The sequence below is a fragment of the Aptenodytes forsteri genome, unplaced genomic scaffold (genome assembly GCF_000699145.1).
Source record: "Aptenodytes forsteri isolate BGI_AS27 unplaced genomic scaffold, ASM69914v1 Scaffold139, whole genome shotgun sequence".
NCBI classification, from domain to species: Eukaryota; Metazoa; Chordata; class Aves; order Sphenisciformes; family Spheniscidae; genus Aptenodytes; species Aptenodytes forsteri.
The window spans coordinates 4,104,392-4,124,406 of NW_008794414.1; the positions used below are offsets into that span (position 1 = coordinate 4,104,392).

The window sequence follows — 20,015 nt, forward strand, 5'->3', positions numbered from 1 at the left end:
CTCCCTAGACTAGGGCATTAACATTTTCCAGCTGAAATCTATAATTGCCCATCAACAAACACAAAATTACATTTCAACTCTTCAGTATGTCTGTTTCCATGTTTTTTTCCTGAGTCAGAGAAGAAACAGATTTTTCCAAAGTTCTGCTTTCAGCATTTTGTTAATAACTGGCATTTTACAGCATCTTGGTTGCTAAAAAACATAATGTCCTAAAGGCAATAATACATTGCTAAACACAACTCATGAAATCTATGGTCTAGCTCTATTATTCATTATAAACACTATCTTAAGGCTGATGAGAGGGAAATGAGAATTTATCATAGTGAAGATGTCTTCTAGGACCAGCTTCGTTGTTTTTCAGTTTAGCATTGAGATGTGCTCTATCCCTGAAGTGTTAATGGAGGTCACTGCTGTTGCTCTCCTTTACTGTGTCAAAGCAAAGGAGTTCCTACGTAGTTGACTATTGAGAAACAAAATGATGTTCTTTCCAGTCTATCACCTTCAGCTTATGAGCCTCTAGAGCAGCGGTGATTAACAGGACTTTTGCAAAGTTTCTGTGTAGTTACAAGGACAGCTTCAATCTTCTGTCATTTTTTTGCATTAGCTATGATTATGCTTTTACCACCAAAATGCATTTATTTTAAAGGTAACAATACAGACTCAGAGAATAGCTTATGTTTCATCTATATTTATCAGCACTCACTGTACATTTGTGTCTTCATTACCAGGAAATATTAAGGGACATTGTGCCATCTATTCCTGTTTACAGTTTATTATGCAGAGATAGGAAACACTTAGCATGTAAAATGAATGTAGAAATTATTCCTGGATAGAAACACGGACATTTCCCACTCGTTGGCTCTTTCTCCTCCATCACCGGATCAGAGTGTAATTGTCAGTAATCAGGCCTGCTTGCTGCTGATAAAACCACTCTGAATGCTAGCAGCCTTCTTTGTGTGATGACTCAATTATTCCAGAAGTGCCTCATCAAATCTGCCCCATCAGCTGGGCTAATAAATAAGGAGAAGAGACTGGCCCCCCAAAGCAAATTATAAATCCATTTGCATTAACCATTTCGCTGGTCCATGATCTAGGCAGAAATAAGCATGGCAGATTGTGTTAAGCTTATTTGAATATGTTTATAATGTTTACAGCATGCAACCTTTTTTTTTTTTCACAAGGTGTTGGAATTGTCGGTCATGAATAGCATCTAAATGCAGTTATGTTAATTACAGCAAAGCCTCAGGCATCTTTGAGGGATAGTTTGTTGCTTAAATCAGGTGAAAGTTAAACCCTTCTGCTAGGCAAAATATGAGCGTGTCCAGAGAAGGGCAACGAAGCTGGTGAAGGGTCTAGAGCACAAGTCTTCTGAGGAGCGGCTGAGGGAACTGGGGTTGTTTAGCCTGGAGAAAAGGAGGCTGAGGGGAGACCTTATCACGTTCTACAACTACCTGAAAGGAGGTTGTAGCGAGGTGGGTGTTGGTCTCTTCTCCCAAGTAAACGAGAGGAAATGGCCTCAAGTTGTGCCAGGGGAGGTTTAGATTGGTTCTTAGGAAAAATTTCTTCACCGGAAGGATTGTCAAGCATTGGACCAGGCTGCCCAGGGAAGTGGTTGAGTCCCCATCCCTGGAGGTATTTAAAAGTCATGTAGATGTGGTGCTTAGGGACATGGTTTAGTGGTGGACTTGGCAGTGTTAGGCTTACTTGATGACCTTAAAGGTCTTTTCCAACCTAAATGATTCTATGATCTTGCACATGGCATTGGAATTACTTCCATATTTAGAAGAGAGGATGAGTGCAAGGGATGTGTTTTTACAGGTACTGGAAGGACAACTGCCTGTGTTACCAGGCTGTCTTGCACTGGTAACATGACCTCCTGTTCATCTCAAGGTAGAACTAAATAAGATAAAGTTTAACCTTATAGTTGGGAAAGAAAATGCAATAGTTGAAGCAGCAATAATTCTGTTTCATGTGCACTCTGCACTTAACAAAACGAGTGCAAAGAGGACTACTGTGCCCCAAGGAAACTCCTTTCTGAAGCTCAAATTATATAAAAATAATGTTTCCAAGTAGATGACTCCAGATTTCCAAGACTGCCCATGTGTACTGCAGTGAGGGTGTTAAAGTGAAACATCAGAAGGCCAAATGAAATTCATTTGTTTACTCATGTGCTGAACATTACAAATGCGCTCAAGGGTCTCACCGAGGTGACCCATAAGTTTGTGCAGAACTTAATGTGTATAGTTATGTACTTCAGCCTGTGCAGGATAAAGATCTGACTGCAGTCAAGAGCTCAATATATCTTCATTCATTTGTAATGGCATCTTTTGCTGTCACATATTTTTTCTCAAATACTAAATATGCGTTATTTTATCTTGAGAAAGAGAAATCACTGTCACTGTAGAAACATGAAAAATGTTCAGGGATCATAGTGGTGAGCACATTGGATCTTGTTTCCTTAGCTATTACTTCCATTCTGAGTTAACAAATCACAAACTGTTGTGACTGTTCATTTTCATATTTGCAATATATCAACTAGTGATGTGGTAAATGAGAGAAAATCAAATTCATCTGTTGGAAATGATATCCATTATGTTCAAAAAAGTTGTTGGGGTCTTTTACAGATGCAGTACAGCTTTGTGTACTGCAATTCAGACAGAGAAAACAACCTCAGACTTCTGATGAGATAATTTTTGACTGTAAAATGTCTTTTCTCATTATTAAATCCTCAGGAACTCTCTAATAATCTGACCTGAGTGAGTGGCCTTTTACCCACAGACAATGGGTCAACAAGAATGGTTGCTTGAAGGGATTTGTCACACACATCTGATGTTGAGGATCAGGGCCCAAATGGTGATTCACATCAGTATCCTGGTATGACTCATGGATTTCAGTAGGATGGCACTTCAGAGTCAGTACAAAATCATGTTGCACTGGAAATGGCTATAAACCAAAGAATGAATTGCAAAGGTTCCAGGTGACTTCACTGAACCATTACATTGACAAATCAAGCAACTCATTTATTCCATCTTTGTGGGTTTATAAAGTTTATTATTCTAGTTGAATTGAGGTGCTGGTTGAAAAGGGTGAAGGTTTTCTTTGTAGGCAGGCAAACTTAACCTTCAGGATTAAAAAATTCTGTTCAGACATATAGGGAGTTGAAGTGTAGGCATAATTTGCCATCTGTAAATCCTTTTGAATTCTTTACTAAAACAGACAAATGAGTCAATGCAAGCTCTGAACAGACTGGGCCAAATGAAGAACTGTGTGGACTTAAGGGGAGTAATCCCACCAAAGAACCTTGGTTGACAAATAAATAAGTTAATTCTATTGATTTCCATCAACAACTATCTTATCCTCAAAGTCACCAATAACCTAGACAGATGTTTTTTACGGGCTCTTGAGGCTGAGATCTTAATTTTTCCAGCTGCCACTGCAGACTTTTATCTGCACTTCTTGCAATGCCTCAAAATTTGGCCCATGATTAATTTTATCATTCATAAAGTATACTAAAATAAAGTGTTTCTCAATAACTTATTGTATAAGATCTTGATGTTACTGTGAAATCAGCACTAACTCTTGTTTGCTACCTGAAGTATCAGATCCCAGCACTTACATTTGAAATGTAAGTTGCTTCTTGGAGTGTGGACAGGGGTGACGCATAGTTTATATTCCATTGGGGTTATGTTACATCCCATGACACAGCGTAATCCTACACACCCTGTTTATAACATGACAGATGCATGACATTGTATTAGACTTTTTATGAAACACCATATCTTCAAATGTGGGTACTCACCCACGAATCAGCTGTATGGCAGCCAGCACCCTGTTATGTGAAAGAAATAGAAAATAGCACATTTAAACTTACTAACCAGTAACTTCTCTTGTGATTAAACACAGAAGAAGGGTTCAGGTTTTGTGCTTTATACAAAGTCTTGCTTTTGTCCTACTATAGCGCACTCTGCTTTACAAAGATAGCTGATGATGTTGCATGCAAGGCAGATGGGAGTAAAATAGCAAATGGCACTGTTGCATGTAGTTTTCCAGTACAATTTTAAAACCTGTCCCCCAGCCCCAACCCAGCCCAGACTCCTTTTCTTAAAAGGAGGATTTTCAATGTATTAGCTTATTATGTAAAGTTAAATGTGAAAAGTTTTGCCTATTTTCCTGTCTTTTGTGCACTTTTCCAAGTGGATCTCAGCTGTGCTGTCTTAACTTTCGGTCCCTTAGGATGAGAGAGACAGCAGATGGGGTTAGGGCAGAGGGCTGATGCTTCTGACAGCAAACGGCCTGGTTGTTGAGTGGAAGCTGTGAGCGTCAGGAAGCTCCTTTTCCCCAGAGAACCAACTAACCACTGAAGAAAGTTGAAAATGAGCCCTTTGAGAAACGCTATTAAAAGTAGTAAAAAATTGCAATTGTGCAGATGATGTGCTGCTGTGTGGTTATTCGGATGCTAATGAGTTTGACATTAGGGAACTCAAAGGGTTTACAGCTACTCCCTTATGTGATTTAGTTCTTTATTGGCAATCTTTGAGAAAATAAATGAAAAATATCTTGCTAATAAATACATAACATGATAGGATTTTAGACAAAAAGCTGCTAAGTTTTAGGCTTTAGAAAGAGCTTTTTTCACCATTGTAGCTATTCTTAGAGATCTTTTGTTTTAGGTTAGTGTGTTTTGAACAAAGAGGAAGAAGCAGGTAGAAAGCTTTAAGACTCCTTTTGTTTTTTTTTTTTTCATGGGTGTTGAAATAGAATAAAGGGGGAAGAGGGCTTTGAGAATAAATAACATCTTTTTCCAGCAACTTATTGGCTAGAAAACTGCTTAAGAAATCTTTTCGGTATTGGGCTGTTTTGTTCTGGGTTTTCTCCCTTCTTTATCATCTTGCATCTGTTGTCTGTTTTGCTATTTGGGAAAAGTGTATTTATTTTAATTAAAAGTTATTGATGGGATGCAACTAATATTCTATCTATTGGGACTCAAGCAAAAATTAGTCACTCAATAAACTCTAGCTTTCCTGAGAATCTGTTTAGAATGAGCCTTTCCAATTTCAGAAATGTAACATTACAAATTTTACTGTCAAAACTTCATCAGATATCATTAAATGAATAGTTAAAGTTCTATTTTCAAGTTCCAAAAGTTTATCTGCAAACTTTGTCATAATTGGAATGCGTCGAATGTATAGATCTATTTTACTAAATACACTGGATACTATTTGAAAAGGACCTCTGAAGTTGCAAGTGATAGTAAAATTTTTATATTTTGGTCACTAGTGGCAGGAGTGCTAAAATAAAGCCTGCCCATAATAACTGCTCACGGCCAGATTTTCCCAGGTTGCAAGTGCCTACAATTTTAAGTGTTTGAAGGGTTTGGGTATTCATTATTTCTGAATACAAGGCCCTCAGTATTGTACACTCAGCTATAAACTTCTGCAGCTCTTCTTCCCTTGCTGTTACTGTTGTTTTAGCAGGAATTTCCTCACAGAAAGGAATAAAAATTGAGCATGGAGAAATGTCAAGGATTTCCTTCAGTTTGCTCATGGTGAGAACGCTATCAGTCTGCCAAACTTTAAACACTGATATTCAAAATCAGAAAAAAATAAAACTGAGGGTTTTTCTACTATTATTAAAATATTTTAGAATGCTTCTCATTTATTTCACAACATGTATTGAACCATTCTACTCAGTCAAAGGGGTTCTGATGCAGTAAAAACATTTAACTAAGGATTTCTACATATAGAAACTGTAGATTTTTGTCTGTGCAAGAAGAGAAACTTTTCTTAGAGCAGGTCTATTTCATAAGCTATTGGAAAGGACATTAACAATATAAAGAAAGTACCACAACAAAAGAAAAATTGCTATTCTTTCTGCCTTTCAGAAGCATCATTGATGCCTCTATATCACATCTTTGAAAAACCGCACAATAAAACAATGCACCTGGATTATTTGCCCATTTGATTTAAAGAGTGGCCTGTTTAATCTACATTTTATTTAGTATAGCTGGTTTTTGGTTTTCTTTTGTTGTTTGTTTTTTTTTTTTTCAGAGAATGAATATCAGGATTATCTGTTAAATCAGGCAAGGTATCTTGGACTGAGTGACGAATTTGGTCCTTTGGAATCTGCACATAGTTTCACCCGGAAACACACAAAGGTGGGATAATTGATTTACAAAAATGAATTTGAGTCAAAATAGATCTCTATATTAGTACTAGAATACTATGTGGTTTCATGTGTAGTGTCTCATGCACTATGACTATTTTTCTCGCACAGCATCTGCTGTTTTAAGAACAGCAGTCTTCAACAGTCAGGTATAACAATATTGAACAATTGAAAAAGATATAAAACTTTGTGAATACCTAGAAATTCTGGTTTTTAAGTTTCAGAACTACACTCTGTTAGCATTACATACTGACAGGAACACAACTATCTTTGAATCTATATGGCTCCAGGAGTGAGAATGTATTTCATAATGCACTGCTTAAATTTAATCTGTGAGGGGTAGCTTATTTGTGATTTTTTTTTTATTATGCTCATTGAGGTTTTTTTAACTCTGTATCAGTTCGGTGGGATAAAAACTTTGGTGTATTTGTAAATGATCTCAAGGTGTGAAAGCATTTTTTTCTTTTTGAATATTGACACTTTCTTTCTTCAAAAGTATTATATTTTGCGCATAGTAGCCCAGGAAATAGTGACAAGACATTGAACTACGTCAAAAATAAAAATCCAGGAAAAAAAGCCTCCAGAAAATAGGATCACACATTAGCTTGTGTAGAGCTGCATTTCAGCGTGGTAAACTATATAATTTTTCTCTAAATTTAAGAAGCTAGCAGTTGCCCCTTAATTTCATAAAGCTGTGACTCTGCCCTCTAAAGCCTTGGTAAAGCAGACTAATAGAAATACTTGGCACATGTTGGTTACCTAAGGGAATAATAGAACTATTTGCTGTAGTCGTTTGGCAAAAGGACATAAACATATGGCTTTGGTTTATATTCAGCACTGCCAGTTGTGCAAAGTTGCATGGATGAAGTATACAACAGCAGTGACAACTCAGAAATCAGAAGTGAGAATCAAAATAAATCATCCTCATTACAAAGCTATTCAAGCTTGCCTCTGATTTAAGGTTTATTTTGTCGCTGCGTATTTTCAAGTAGTGACTTCAATATGAAAACCATCTACTTCTAAAAATTTGTATACCATTCAACCACACTATAAAATGCCAAACTGTTGATGATTTATATGTGTTATAAACATGCTTTAAGGTTTGCATTCTGTAGATGTACTTACTTATTTTAATTCCTGAGAAATGAATACATCTGAACCAATTATTTCCATGTTATTCAACTTTCTCCTAGAGAAATCAGGAATAGCATTGTGTAAACTAAAGCTAAAGTTTCAAAAATAAAGATGAGATGACTTCTTGGTTAAGAATAATCAAAATCACAAAACAAGTTATATTTTCAGTAATAGTCTTTAAGAACACCTACTTTGTAAATATTTTTTCTCCTTTCTGGCTGTCAACATGTTATTAAAATAAAGAAGAACAAGAAACTTTAACTACGGTACAAGTAATGATCCTAAAAATTTTGTCTTTGGATTTTGGATATTTTTACTGCCAGTAATCCCAATATCTAAGCTTTATCTAGAAGTTGCTATATGTGTACTTTGCATTTCCTTCTTGCACCGTACTTCTCACTGTCAGTCAGCCATTAATACTTGATATTAAAAAAAAACCTGTCGCAGAGTGACAGAAAGATGCAGTCAGCACACATATATACACAGACAGCCACACAGTGCTCCATACTTCTGGACAGTCTATAGGAAAACTTCTTGCTTTCAGATTTATTTTAAAAAATCTTTCTCATTATGACATTCTCTTTTTATGTGTTAGATTCTTAAATGGGTTGTTGAAAAGAAACATTACAATATGAGTACCAAAAGCACTGAAAAACTTGCTCTGAGGGTATTTTTATTGTAGGGAGAGGCACACACAGTGTCATGTCACCTTGGGGCACAGTACAGCACAGACATGTTTGTAGTGCTTAACAGTGTCTGACTTCAACTGTGAAGTTTGTGGCTTCTGTTTGAGACTTGAGGATGGATTTATGTGCCCTAAAAATCACCAAGGTTTTGGGTTTTTTTTTTTCTGGCTAAGTTCATTAGTCTAGTGACAGATGTAGCTGTTGCCTCTATACAAACTTAAGTAGTTTACAAATTAAAAATAATAGAGAAAAACTATTCTTTTTTCAGACCTCTTAAAATCAGTTAAGGTTTGTCTTAGAGAAGTTTTTTGCCAAATTTTATTTTGAAAATCAGATGTAACTTTTAGTTGGAAAATCACAACAAAATGTCAACTTTTGTACTCCTTGCCTCTAGATAAACTGGTGATTTTTCCTCTACCTAGTTCTGCAAAAGGAAACAGACTGCACTCCAGGAGCGTGAAACCAACTCAGGGAAAGTCATGCTTGTACAAAGATTACAATAGAAATTAGAAAGGACACAGCTCTTATATTAGCTCTTTCCGGCAGGTGCATTTCTCTTTTACTTATGTCAGCAGCACTGGCTTCCCCAAGTCATAGTTTGTTTCACAGTAATGTGCTGTGAAACTATCTTACCAAGATAGCAGTATCAATTTAGTTTCTGAAATTCAAAATTAAAATGTGTAAGTAAACTGAAATAATAATAATAATAATAATAATAATAATAATAATAATAATAATAATAATAATAATAATAATAATAATAATAATAATAATAATAATAATAATAATAATAATAATAATAATAATAATAATAATAATAATAATAATAATAATAATAATAATAATAATTATTATTATCATTTATTGCACATTCCCTATTTTCAGCTGTTAGTCATATTCTTGGATCCTATTGTAATATCAGTACGTGCACATGTGCACAGATAGACTCCAGGCACAGAAAAAAACAAACTCAGAGCCAAATCCTGATGCTCTCACTCAGGGAAGTATTTCCAGGTGCTGCTCTCGAGTCCGCTGACTGTAGTGGGATGGTACAAACAGAAGAAGTAACATTTGGTTTCTGCAGGCAGGAATTCTGAAATAGTTTGCTCAGAAAGTATTATTGCTGCTACACCACCAGTAAATTCATGTGGTGAAACATGAATACCCTGTAGCAGTCACATAACAAGTTACTCCAGTTTCAGCCAAGCAGAACTTGTAGTATCGTCAGTGACTCCAGTCAGTTTTCTGGGATCTAGTGATTTACTTACCCTTAAGTCTCAACCAATATTGAAGGAAAGGTGGAGGGAGGATTATACTGAAATTCTTGAAGTCAAACAGAAAGCATTCATAAACTTACTGAGATTTGTTGAAACATGCTTTCAGAAAATAATTCAACATCAACATCCTCAGTGAATTTCCGCATCACAGAAATAGGGCATAACTGAAGCAATTCTAAGGCAGTCATTTATTTCTTAGCCTGATTGCCTAATGATTTGGGACTGCATAGCTGCTACCCCTCTGTCGCTGTGTTTCTGACTGTATATCTCCCACTAATTCCATTTGAGTCCATTAGCTAGTTTCAACTAATTTTGAAAAGAAAATGTTAGATGGGTTTAAAACCCATCAAATCAGAGAATCTAGGTATAAGACACAAAGATAAAGTGGGATTTCACTGTTCACTTGTCGTTATTTTTGTGAAGCTTGCCCTTAAAAAATATGGGACTGCAACTCCTAATAAAATTTTCCTGGCAAGCCCTTAGGTATTTTCCTGATGGTCCTGAAGGCTAAAAAAAATTAGTAGTGAGACATCGTGTGAGGATTTTGTGCAGACATGATGATTCTATTTATCCCTTATGGCTTCTTGTCTCAAGACAACATATGTACTGGGAGGGATGGCTGACCATCCCTGGCTTTAAGAGCATGAAGCACCTTCCAGAATCCATTCAATCTTTACAGTACACAGCAGTAATAAGATATTTCTCTCAAATTAACACCTTGATAACAATTACCTCTAAAAACTTTGGATGGAATTTCTCACTTAGAGTTTAATTGTTTTGTTGTTCCATGGGTGATTTAAAGGTTTGAATACTTCTGGCTGGCCATCTGTGGCTGTAATTTCATTGAAAACAATGCCTATGTAGATAAAAATCAGAAGTGAGAAACTTTTTCACTTTTTTCAGTATCAGGCAGTCTCTGAAAGAACTATGAAAAAGCAAAGATTACATTTAAATATTACATTTAAATTCTGAGCATGAGAGGTCTTTTTGCTGATACCCTTAAAAGATTTCACAGTTTTATTCAGTTACTTTTGTATAATTTTCAAGTTAATGCATGAGACTTTTTGTAAGTTAAGGTGTTTTTTATGCAACACAGACATGATGATTATTTTAATATGTGGTATGCACCAGGTTAAATAGTCCTATAAATTTTAGGTTTGAGTTGATTAAACATCTCTCATAGTTTCAAATTATTACAAGGAAAGAAAATCAATAGAAAAATCACCTGCATTGATTTTATTGTTGGTTTTCACTCGTTGTGGAGTTTTTAAATATTCATCACAATGCAACGTGCTATTTAGACCAAAGTAACTGCTGTTCAGTAGAAGCAGTGGACACTTTTTGTTTCATAATTAAAAGAGCAGCACTGTGATTGGTGTGGTATTTATTATGAAATGATGACAAAGGAGTACCAGTGGTTTTAATAGTTTTAGCTTACAGGAGCTGTTGTTAATTTTGTCTGTAGAGTTGCAGGTGAAATAATGCACAGTGGATAAATAGTCTATATTGGTTTAACTGAACATAATATATAGTGTGTTCTGGAGTTGTTTGTCTCAATAGACTATAGTAATCAAAAGTAATGAACCTATTATGTGCAGGACCTTGGAGAGCATAGAATGGCAGTAAAAGTGTGGCACATAAAAGGTTTATTAAAGGAAATTAAAGTCCATCATTGCCACACCTGCTCCCCTATTATAAGTCTATGGCAGGTCAGTGCCTTCAATCACAACTCAGCATCAGAGAACAGAGCCATGTTTCCCATTACCATTGCAGTCACATTGCAAAAACTCATTCTCCAGGTTTTAAGGGTAGTAACAAGTAAAGGCTGCCATCAGCCCCACTACATAAACAGAAGCCACGTATCTTCCTTCCCTGCTAATAATCAACATCAAATGTAAATTTAAACAGAGAAAAGATATCATTATCTGGCTTTGAGATGCATTTTGATCAATTTATACTTTCATTTCAGATATCGCTAACCTGTGTTCTAGAATTAGACTTCTTCAAGTACACGAATACCCTTTTCAAATGCTTGTGTTCTCTCCTGCAAATAGGTATTTTGATTCCAGTAGCTGTATATATTGTGTAACCATATATAACAACAAACAGAAAAAGACCAGGAAAGTAGAAAAATGTTTTTTCTCCCCTAGAAAGGCTGACTGTACTCTTTTTTTTCATCAGGTCAATTTTGTCATATTCTGCAGTGTTCTTTCAGATAAGACCTTCAAAACATCTCAGTTTTGTCATAAAAATATTTTGTCGTATAAAGTCATATAAAGCTAAAAATAAAGCATCCTCAGATCTTCAAACTCTATAAATGGAAAAAGGCACAAACAGAGCTTCATGCATCTTCCCTCTGTGGGGCAAATAATGCTGCTGATCCTCAGAAAGGAAGAGCAAAATAATAGAAAGGATCTTCTGTTGACATTGGTTTTTATCTTGCAACCTTTTGCGGGGAAAGATGACAGGGATAGGTAACTTCTGGTATCCACAGAATGCATCTCCTTTTGCCCAACACAGTTATAAAAATCAGATGCTGGTGTCGGCATTTGTTCCCGCATATTGATCTGCAGCAGCACACGGGGTTCCTTCATCTACAGTATGTTTGATCCTCACAATTTTACAAACAGAGAAACCACGATTCAAAGCAAAGATAGATAGTAAGATACTATCATAAACTGAAGAAGAATTCCAGACTTCCTGATATTTTGCCTAGACAAAAATTCCTCATGATAGAGTCTTCCTTACATAAAAATTAATAGTTACTTTTAGAAAGAAGAGGAGTTTGCCTCCCTGGACATGGTCAAAATTACACTGTTGTACAATCTGCTGTATGTCACTGCAGCTCTCCACATCAGAACATGAAATCTTAATCCCTCTGAATTTCAAGGGTTTGTAATAAAATCCATGGATTGAAAACCTGCCCCTACAATTATGGGTCTGGGCCAGATCCAAGACCAGAAGGTGCATATTTCCACTGCTGGTTTATATGTAGCCAAAAGTCTCATGAGAACAGCTGATCTTGCAGGGTCACTCTTCTTTCAGTTAGAAATCTTATGGCAACAGCTGACTTTTTTGGGGGTTGGATTTTTTGGTTGGTTTAGGTTTTTTTTAATTTATTTATGTGAAATGCAAACCTGGGCACTACATTCTTGCAAAAACTCATACAAATCTGTAACTGTCTCTTTGACCAAAACTTCTGTAAGAAGTAGTTGATTAAGTGGTGAAGTATTTCAAAGCTGTACGTGTGCAATTATGCACGTTCAAGCAAGAGGATTTCACATTTGAAGGATGAAGTTGTCAGAAATGCAGGTGCCAATGTGGCTATTAACATATGCTTCAGTTACAACAGTAATGCAGAGTGCCTGTAGGTACTGTGACTTTCTGGGACCTTTTCTTCCAGGAGGTGGATGCTGAAAGCAGCACTCATACAGCACTGCTGTTTCTAACCTTATGCCTTCAGCTAACACCTGTAGACCTTGTCATTAAACCTTACAGAGTCACTCATAACCATCACTTTATTAAACAAATCTGTATCATTAAAGGTATCTCCTAGGTATTTACTAGATATTCACAGATGGCTTTTTATCTCTTTGACAAGATTAATAAGGCATGATTATTCTTCTTTCTATTACTGTCTAGCCTTTGGAAATGTGAAAAAAAAGCATTGGAGACTTTTTTTCCTCAATGGCAAAAGGAATGAATTAAAGACTTTGTGTTAATATTACAGATGGATGCAGATGGGGAAAATAAAAAGCTGCGCACACGCTCAAAAGGAACCAAGGGTGAGTTAGCAAGCACATTTCACGACCCTGTGCCCAGCACACCATGAAATATGATAGTTCCTGTGCACAGTCCCTGATGTGCAGTAAGAGAGTGTGTAGCTTCCTTAGGGCTGCTTTTTTAATCAAGGCAGGACACAGACTACTGGCATTAAGAGGCACGATGTTATTAGCTATGGTTTAAAGAAAAGCAGAAAAAATCTACTGTATGCTATTGTCTTTGAGCTATTTCTCAAAAAAAAAAGGTTATGCTTTTTATTATGCAAACAAAGATTTTCCATAGGGAGTAGAGCTAGACAATATTGAATAGATGCTTTCAAAATAATGTACAAAACTTTGTCTCAGCCAACTGAATGTTTTTCTGTCTATTGCCATTAATTATCTCCATAATTAGCTGCGTAAATGGTCCAGAAGTAAATTTACTTTAATCAAAAGGTGTAGGTGTATGCAGCAGAGAAGTTGTTTGTGCTTTTTTTAAGTACTGGTACTCGTGTTTCATTTTGCAAAGTTATGACATAGTTCTATTTCCCAGCTATTCCTCTCTTTTTGTAAGGAACAGATGGAAATGCAGTACTGAGAGATAAACAGGCCCTTAATGATCTCAACATCTGGAAAACATGATTGACTAGCAATACAGCCCTTCCAGGAAAATAACTTTTTATTTTAATTCATAACACTTTTTGTGACTCTCGATAATGAATGAAAAATAGAGATACTTAAAAATAAATGTCAAAGTTTTGCCTGTCCTGTGAACATTTTTGCTTATGGCTATTTTCAGAGGTGCAAAGCAGCCATCCTTCACTCTCATTTCAATGTGAATTGTGCACTCTCAGGATTGTGCAAAACAGACTAGTCTGATTCATTGTCACAACTCAGTAGTTCTGGATTGTTAATATCATGCCTTCAGCTTCAAGCTGTGGTCAGAATGAAAAATTGAAGTGTGGTTTGGCTTAGTTCTGTAGTTGCAAATGGCCAAAAAGGTGAAAAGTGCTAGATTTCACTTAGGAAAAGACAGAGGAAGTGTGTGGGAGTGCCACAAACTGCCCACAGACAAGAGGATAAATACAGACAGTTTTTTCTAAAAAACATAAGCATTGTCATATCAAATCTTTGATGCATCACTCAGTAATGTTCTCTGAAATTAATGTAAAATTAATATATACTTCAAAAGTACCAGAACAGAGGACTTGAACAAAGTTATTGAATAGGGAAGTTATTCATACCTCAGCACTAGAGCACGTCTCCTCTGTTGGTCAGGGCTGTGAGTTAAAACAGTCTGGCTGGCTTAGCAGAGTTTAATTGTATTTAGTAGGGGATTCATAACCTTTCCACTCAAAAAGCTAATAACACATTTTCAAAACTTATGGATTTTCTTTCTCTTTATTTTTTATACACGTGCACACACATCTGTAGGAATTAATAGATCAGGAACATTTTCCCAGAAGTGAAACAACAAAAGTTGTTGGTGCAATATGAGTCATCCTTAGAACCACCTGTTGGCTTTGTCAATATGCTGTATATCCTTGTGTGGGCAGGTATTTGTAAACACCGGCCTTCATCATTCCCAAATTGAATTAAAATTCAGAAAAAGCAGAGATTTGTCATTCTACTTTCCATAAAAACAAGTGCCTTCTCTTTTACTTTTATTTTTTTCTTATTATTTTTCTTATTGTTCCATTGAACATCATACTCCAGGTTTTACGCATCCTAAAATAACTGTGAGGATTATATGTTCAGTTAACGTTTGCCACTAGTAGCTACAATCCTGTGGTTAGCCTGAAATTATCACCTGTGTTTTGATAGCCGCTCCTCTGTCATCACAGATAGGCAGGTGCAAGGTTACAGAAAGCACAAGTCTGGAAGTGTAAACTAATTCATTCTTTCCTGCTTTTATTAACAGTTCAAGTGGACTCTATAGCTCAAGAGCTCAGGTAAGAACTGTTTTTGTTTATTTTTTCAGATTTATTTTCTGATTAAATCAATAAATTTATACAATTGTATTGCTATAAGATAGGGAATCCAGCAAATGATGCATTATGTAGAGATTTAGCATAGATCTGACAAAGGGTACTTGATGCAGAATCACTTTTTAAATATACCAAAATTAAAAGCAAAATGTTAGCATTAATTATGCAAGCATAACCAAAAGTAATGCAAAGTGAGCAGGATTCTGGTATGCTGTTTTTATCTTCAGCCTGTGTCAGGGCACACAACAAAAGAGTATAGTTTCTGATCAGTCTTCAGTCTTCTTTTTCCTGTAGTAAGTATTATAGTATTTTAACATCTGAACATTCTAAGAGGTATTAACCTTTGTAAGGTTTTGCTAGATGCCTTTCATAAAACTGATAGTCTCTGTATACTACTGTGAATTCTAAATACACTAATGGTTCATTCTTCCTCAAGTACTTGCTGAGGTTCCACATTTTACTGAAATAGCAGAGAGTACTTTTCAAATTTGCATAAAGCATGGCAGTCCATTCAAAATCATAAATTCTGCAAGGATATTTCAGATCACCAATAATCTAGTAAAATTTTAACATTACTACTTTAATCTTACTAATGTGTGCATCAACTCCTAATAACTAGTCCAAGAGCTTAGAACAAGCCTTGGAAAGACTGGTACATTATTCAGCACCAAATCTTTAAAAAAGAACATGTACCATTAAATTCAAGTTTTCCCTGGGACAAGCTCACTTTTCATGTTCCCCAAGGAAAACATTTGCAGGTAGCTTCAAATTCCTAAAGTTATTAATGAAAAGTACAATGGGCTACAGCTGCAATATAAATACTGAAAACATTTTTGCAAAAACTCTTAAGAGTTTTTCTTAAATTAATTTATTTTGCCTACACTCACTTTTCATCACATCCTACTGAGCTGCTTTCTTAACCACAGCAGGCATCTGAAGTATGTGCTTGTGGGTTCATCCGTCTAGGGAACAGAAACATCATCATGTGATTTATTTGATCAATCAAAATGCCACTTTCTCTTAAGATAGGACATGAGATATTTACAGGAAGTTATTTACAGTGAAGTCATACAATATTTTAAGGTTTTGTTTTATAATAAAACTGAGGAAATTATAAGCTGCTTCGAGATATTCCATGAACAGAAGTGGAGGCTAACTTTTTGGATAAATTATTCATGGCGAGTCACTCATTCAGCTCTACTGTGAACCTCATTTTTCTGTATGGCTTCAGTTTCCTGAGATTTAGTGTGTCTCCTTTTTCCTCTGTGCATCCCTAATTTATGCACCAGAAGGATGCATTAATCCGAAGAGGCAGTCGTCCAAAAATGAGGATGGTCCATGTGTTCCTAAAAGAAAAATGTTTGAAAAATAGAGGATGTGCAAGTTTCTGCAACATCAGGGAAGCTGTAATTTATGCATTATCAATTACTATAGCTTTTCCCAAGCAATTTTGCTTTTCCCTGTGAAATGCTTGTTATCTTCGGAACTACTGTGTAACAGATTACTCTCTCTGTCAGAGGTGTGGACTACCTCCATAAAGAAACATACTTTGGTTTAAAACAGTGAACTAAACAGCCAACAAAGCCATTGCCCAGTCCTTAACTTGGTATTTGTAATTTCTACAGCACCAAATTCCATATTGGGTATCTCCGCAGTCAAGTGGCTTTACTGGCATACAAGTCAGGTGATCAACTTTTATGAATCTATTTGTTTATGAAAAACTAGAGGAAGAGAGGCAGGGGCTGCCTTTTGGAAGTGTAGCCTATGAACTTCATTCCTATTACTCATACCCATATTATTGTGGAAAAACTATTGAACATTCCTCAAGAACTAAAGACTGAAATAGTCTGTTGTGTTCCCTGGATACAGATATTGGAACCACTGTCTTTTCTGACCAAGGTTCTAAATGCTGTGTTGGCTGAGAAATTTAAATCCATGCTTAATTAATTTCCCCTTTTCCCCTGGCTTATCCTATCTGACAAAGCACTTTTGCACTCCTTATTGAGTTTCTGTTACAAAGTGCCTTGGGATACTTCTACATGAAAGGCACTACATAAGCTTACATGCTCATATTGTATTGTTATTAGTTTTGTAACATTGATTTGTTCTAGAGTATTTGTTAGCCTTTTCTTATTCTGCAAGTTGTGTTTCACAAAAGTAGAGAATGAAATAAATTAAAAGCAAAACAAAGAGTTACAATCACCAATTAGATTCAACAATGCATGAAAATTTCTCTATTCTAAATTTCAGGGGTTGCAGTCTTGCTTAATGGAATTCAATGCCAAAAAATCTACTGATTTCAAGAAAGCCAGGATTTCACCCAGAAATCTGGCTAATGGTTTTGCTAACATCCATCTTTTCCTGAGAAATAGGACCACATTTCTGCATAAAATGTATATTTTCAGAAAAGCATCACCTTAAGGGCCAAGTTGGGTTTTAATCTTTTATGTTTAGTAAAATAACTAAAAATTCTATTGCACTGCACTGCGTTTTCAGAGGACAGTACTTTTCTTCCAGATACTGACCACCTATACACAGCTCCTATTTAAGTGTCAAACTTGCACTGATTTAATGTAATTATATGCCTTACAGAATCCCAAATTTCAACATCATATAAATAATTTTATTTACACATGAATATTATTAATACTGCTGTGTTATTAGTTCAGATTTATGACTTTTTTTTTTTACTGTCTACTGTAAATGCTATAGTGTTGAAGTATAATATGCTAAACTTAGTAAGTCCTTCAAAACAGAACTGTTTCTTCTTCCAGTCTTACTTACTTATGAACAACATGGTTTAATTTTTAATTTAGGAATGTATTGCTGTGGTGTTTTCATTGGTAGGTAAACTACCCACAGGAAGAGGTGAATCTTTTATCACAACCTAAACATAGCAAAACACAATATGTAGTAGAAGTGAGTGCTGAAACCAGGAGATCTCTGTCCCATACATTCAAGTTTAAATCTGACACTTTTCGGGCTTAACATCTCTGTTGTATCCATCTTCTGCAAGAAGAAGAAAGAAGAGGTCTTCTCTTAGATGATTTAGTCATGGACCACTGAAAGGACCAAGACCTTCAGCTGTGTTCAGGATTAGAATGAAAACCAAAGGGAAGTGAGGAATATTGGTGTGATGTATTCTCATTACTCTGTTCTATTTAACAGATGGGATACAGTACGATGAACCATCTGTAGGTTATGGAGTGGCATCTGGGTCAGACCAAGGAAAAGCAAATTGGATCGATTCAAACATGGGATTACAAAAGCATAGATCAGTTTGGCTAAGTCCATATCTGAATAGGAAGGGTACCTTTTCTGGGTTAGATACAGATGAAACCAAGTCTTTCTGGCTTCTGTCACTAATAGTTAATGAAGACTCCACAAGGCACTGGTGTTTCAAGTCATGGAGAACAGTCCTGCTCTTTGGTGGGAATAGTTACACTTCCCCTTACTCTCTGTAGTGTTGGATCATTTCTTCAAAAGGAACATTTCTTCAAAAGTAAGGAAAGTTACTTCTTCTCTGGAACTCTTGTTCCAGATGTTGTGAGACATTTTAGATATTCAGATAAGTTGAACTGTTCAGCGTGAATGTATAGAGATATGAGTATCTTGAATGTTTTAGCAGAGAGAGAAGTAATAGAGCAGAGCTGTCTGGATGTCTCTTGATAGGAGTAACTGGACACTTCACCCTTTGCTGCTGTCTCTTGATTAGGAGGGTGAGAAACCGGCAAAGCAACCCTGCAATCAATGGTACTGAAGTATTTCAGAAGGTTTATGTTACTAAAATGTATTCCTTAACTTTATCCAAAACGTTTAAGAGGTATGTCAGTATAAATAACAGTATTGACAGCATACTAAAAAGCATTTTGCTAACTGAAGTAGTTAGTTATTCTACAGTCCTGAATATTTTGCTGGTTTCCTCTAAGTACCGGTAGATGATATGTATCCAATTATATCTGAACTCTAGTTTCAAACAGTAATGGAATGATGGTAGACAGTTTGATAGACAGAAGATGATTTGGCCTCTCGGGAAAAGTTCAGAGCATGAAAGAAAAGGACTGTGCATGCCTAGCTGTATTTAAAAAGGAATGATTCATTGGTAACTCTTTGTGAGCTTCACAAAACAAGCAGGTTTTTAAGAAGTATTTGTATGAAAAGAAAGCAGTAGTCTGGCAGATGACCTGAGAAAGAGGTGAAAGCAGTATTTAGATGGTGGAAGAAGTGGGCACATGAAACAAAATCACACAAAAAGTCTCAAAGATGTTCCTCAGTAAGAATTGAGATTATGATTGATTCGTGTAGCTATCACCTTCACAGTACTCTTATGCCATAGCACTGCTTAAAAGTGAGACAGAGACTGAGAAAGCTGTTTGTTCCTCGCCTGCATCTGGAAAAACTGTCAGGTTTGTCCTTTGGGCTTGGCTTCTGTTTCCACAGGAGTTGGTCATAGACTCAAGATTTTCTGGAAACTGCTGGGAAAAAGCACATTTGACATAATCCTGAATAAGCACATTTGGAATAGAACTGAGGTGGACTCTTGCATTTCCTCGTGACTAATCTGTCTGCCACTTGCCACCCTTGCAGTCCTTAACATGCTCTGCTGAAATAAAGTGTGTCCTTGAGTCCAAATAGACTTAGTAGTAAATGCTAAATGAAGATGGTCAATAGTTATATCTACTGCCAGGATATTTATCCTGATTTTGTGCAGACATGTCTGAGCTTGACAAAAAGTCTTTTTTTGCAATTGAAGATTGGGTGTTGACAGCATACATTCCCAGCTCTCCTCCCCAGTGTTCCCTATGATGTTAACTGGCTGGGACGGAGTTGTGCCAACTTCTCATTCAAATATTTCTCCATGATACATCTAGATTAGGCATTTCACCTGAGACAAAGATCTGTGTCACACTGTTTATATTGATAACTAATCTTCAGTTAAACAATGGGCTACAGTAAACAATTACTCTTAAGAGTACCTATTCCCAAGGTCTGGTAACAGAATGATGA

The 20,015-nt window shown here is 36.0% G+C and overlaps 1 protein-coding gene across 1 annotated transcript in view; it reads left to right on the plus strand.

Annotated features, from left to right (window-relative positions):
• The window catches only part of ST18 (ST18, C2H2C-type zinc finger), a 242,159-nt gene that overhangs the window by 154,603 nt on the left and 67,541 nt on the right, over positions 1-20,015 (plus strand). Inside the window, exons 3-5 of the mRNA XM_019474600.1 lie at positions 12,990-13,044; positions 14,942-14,972; positions 18,724-18,831. Coding sequence (XP_019330145.1) covers positions 12,990-13,044; positions 14,942-14,972; positions 18,724-18,831 — 194 coding nt within the window. The remainder of the gene's footprint in view (positions 1-12,989; positions 13,045-14,941; positions 14,973-18,723; positions 18,832-20,015) is intronic.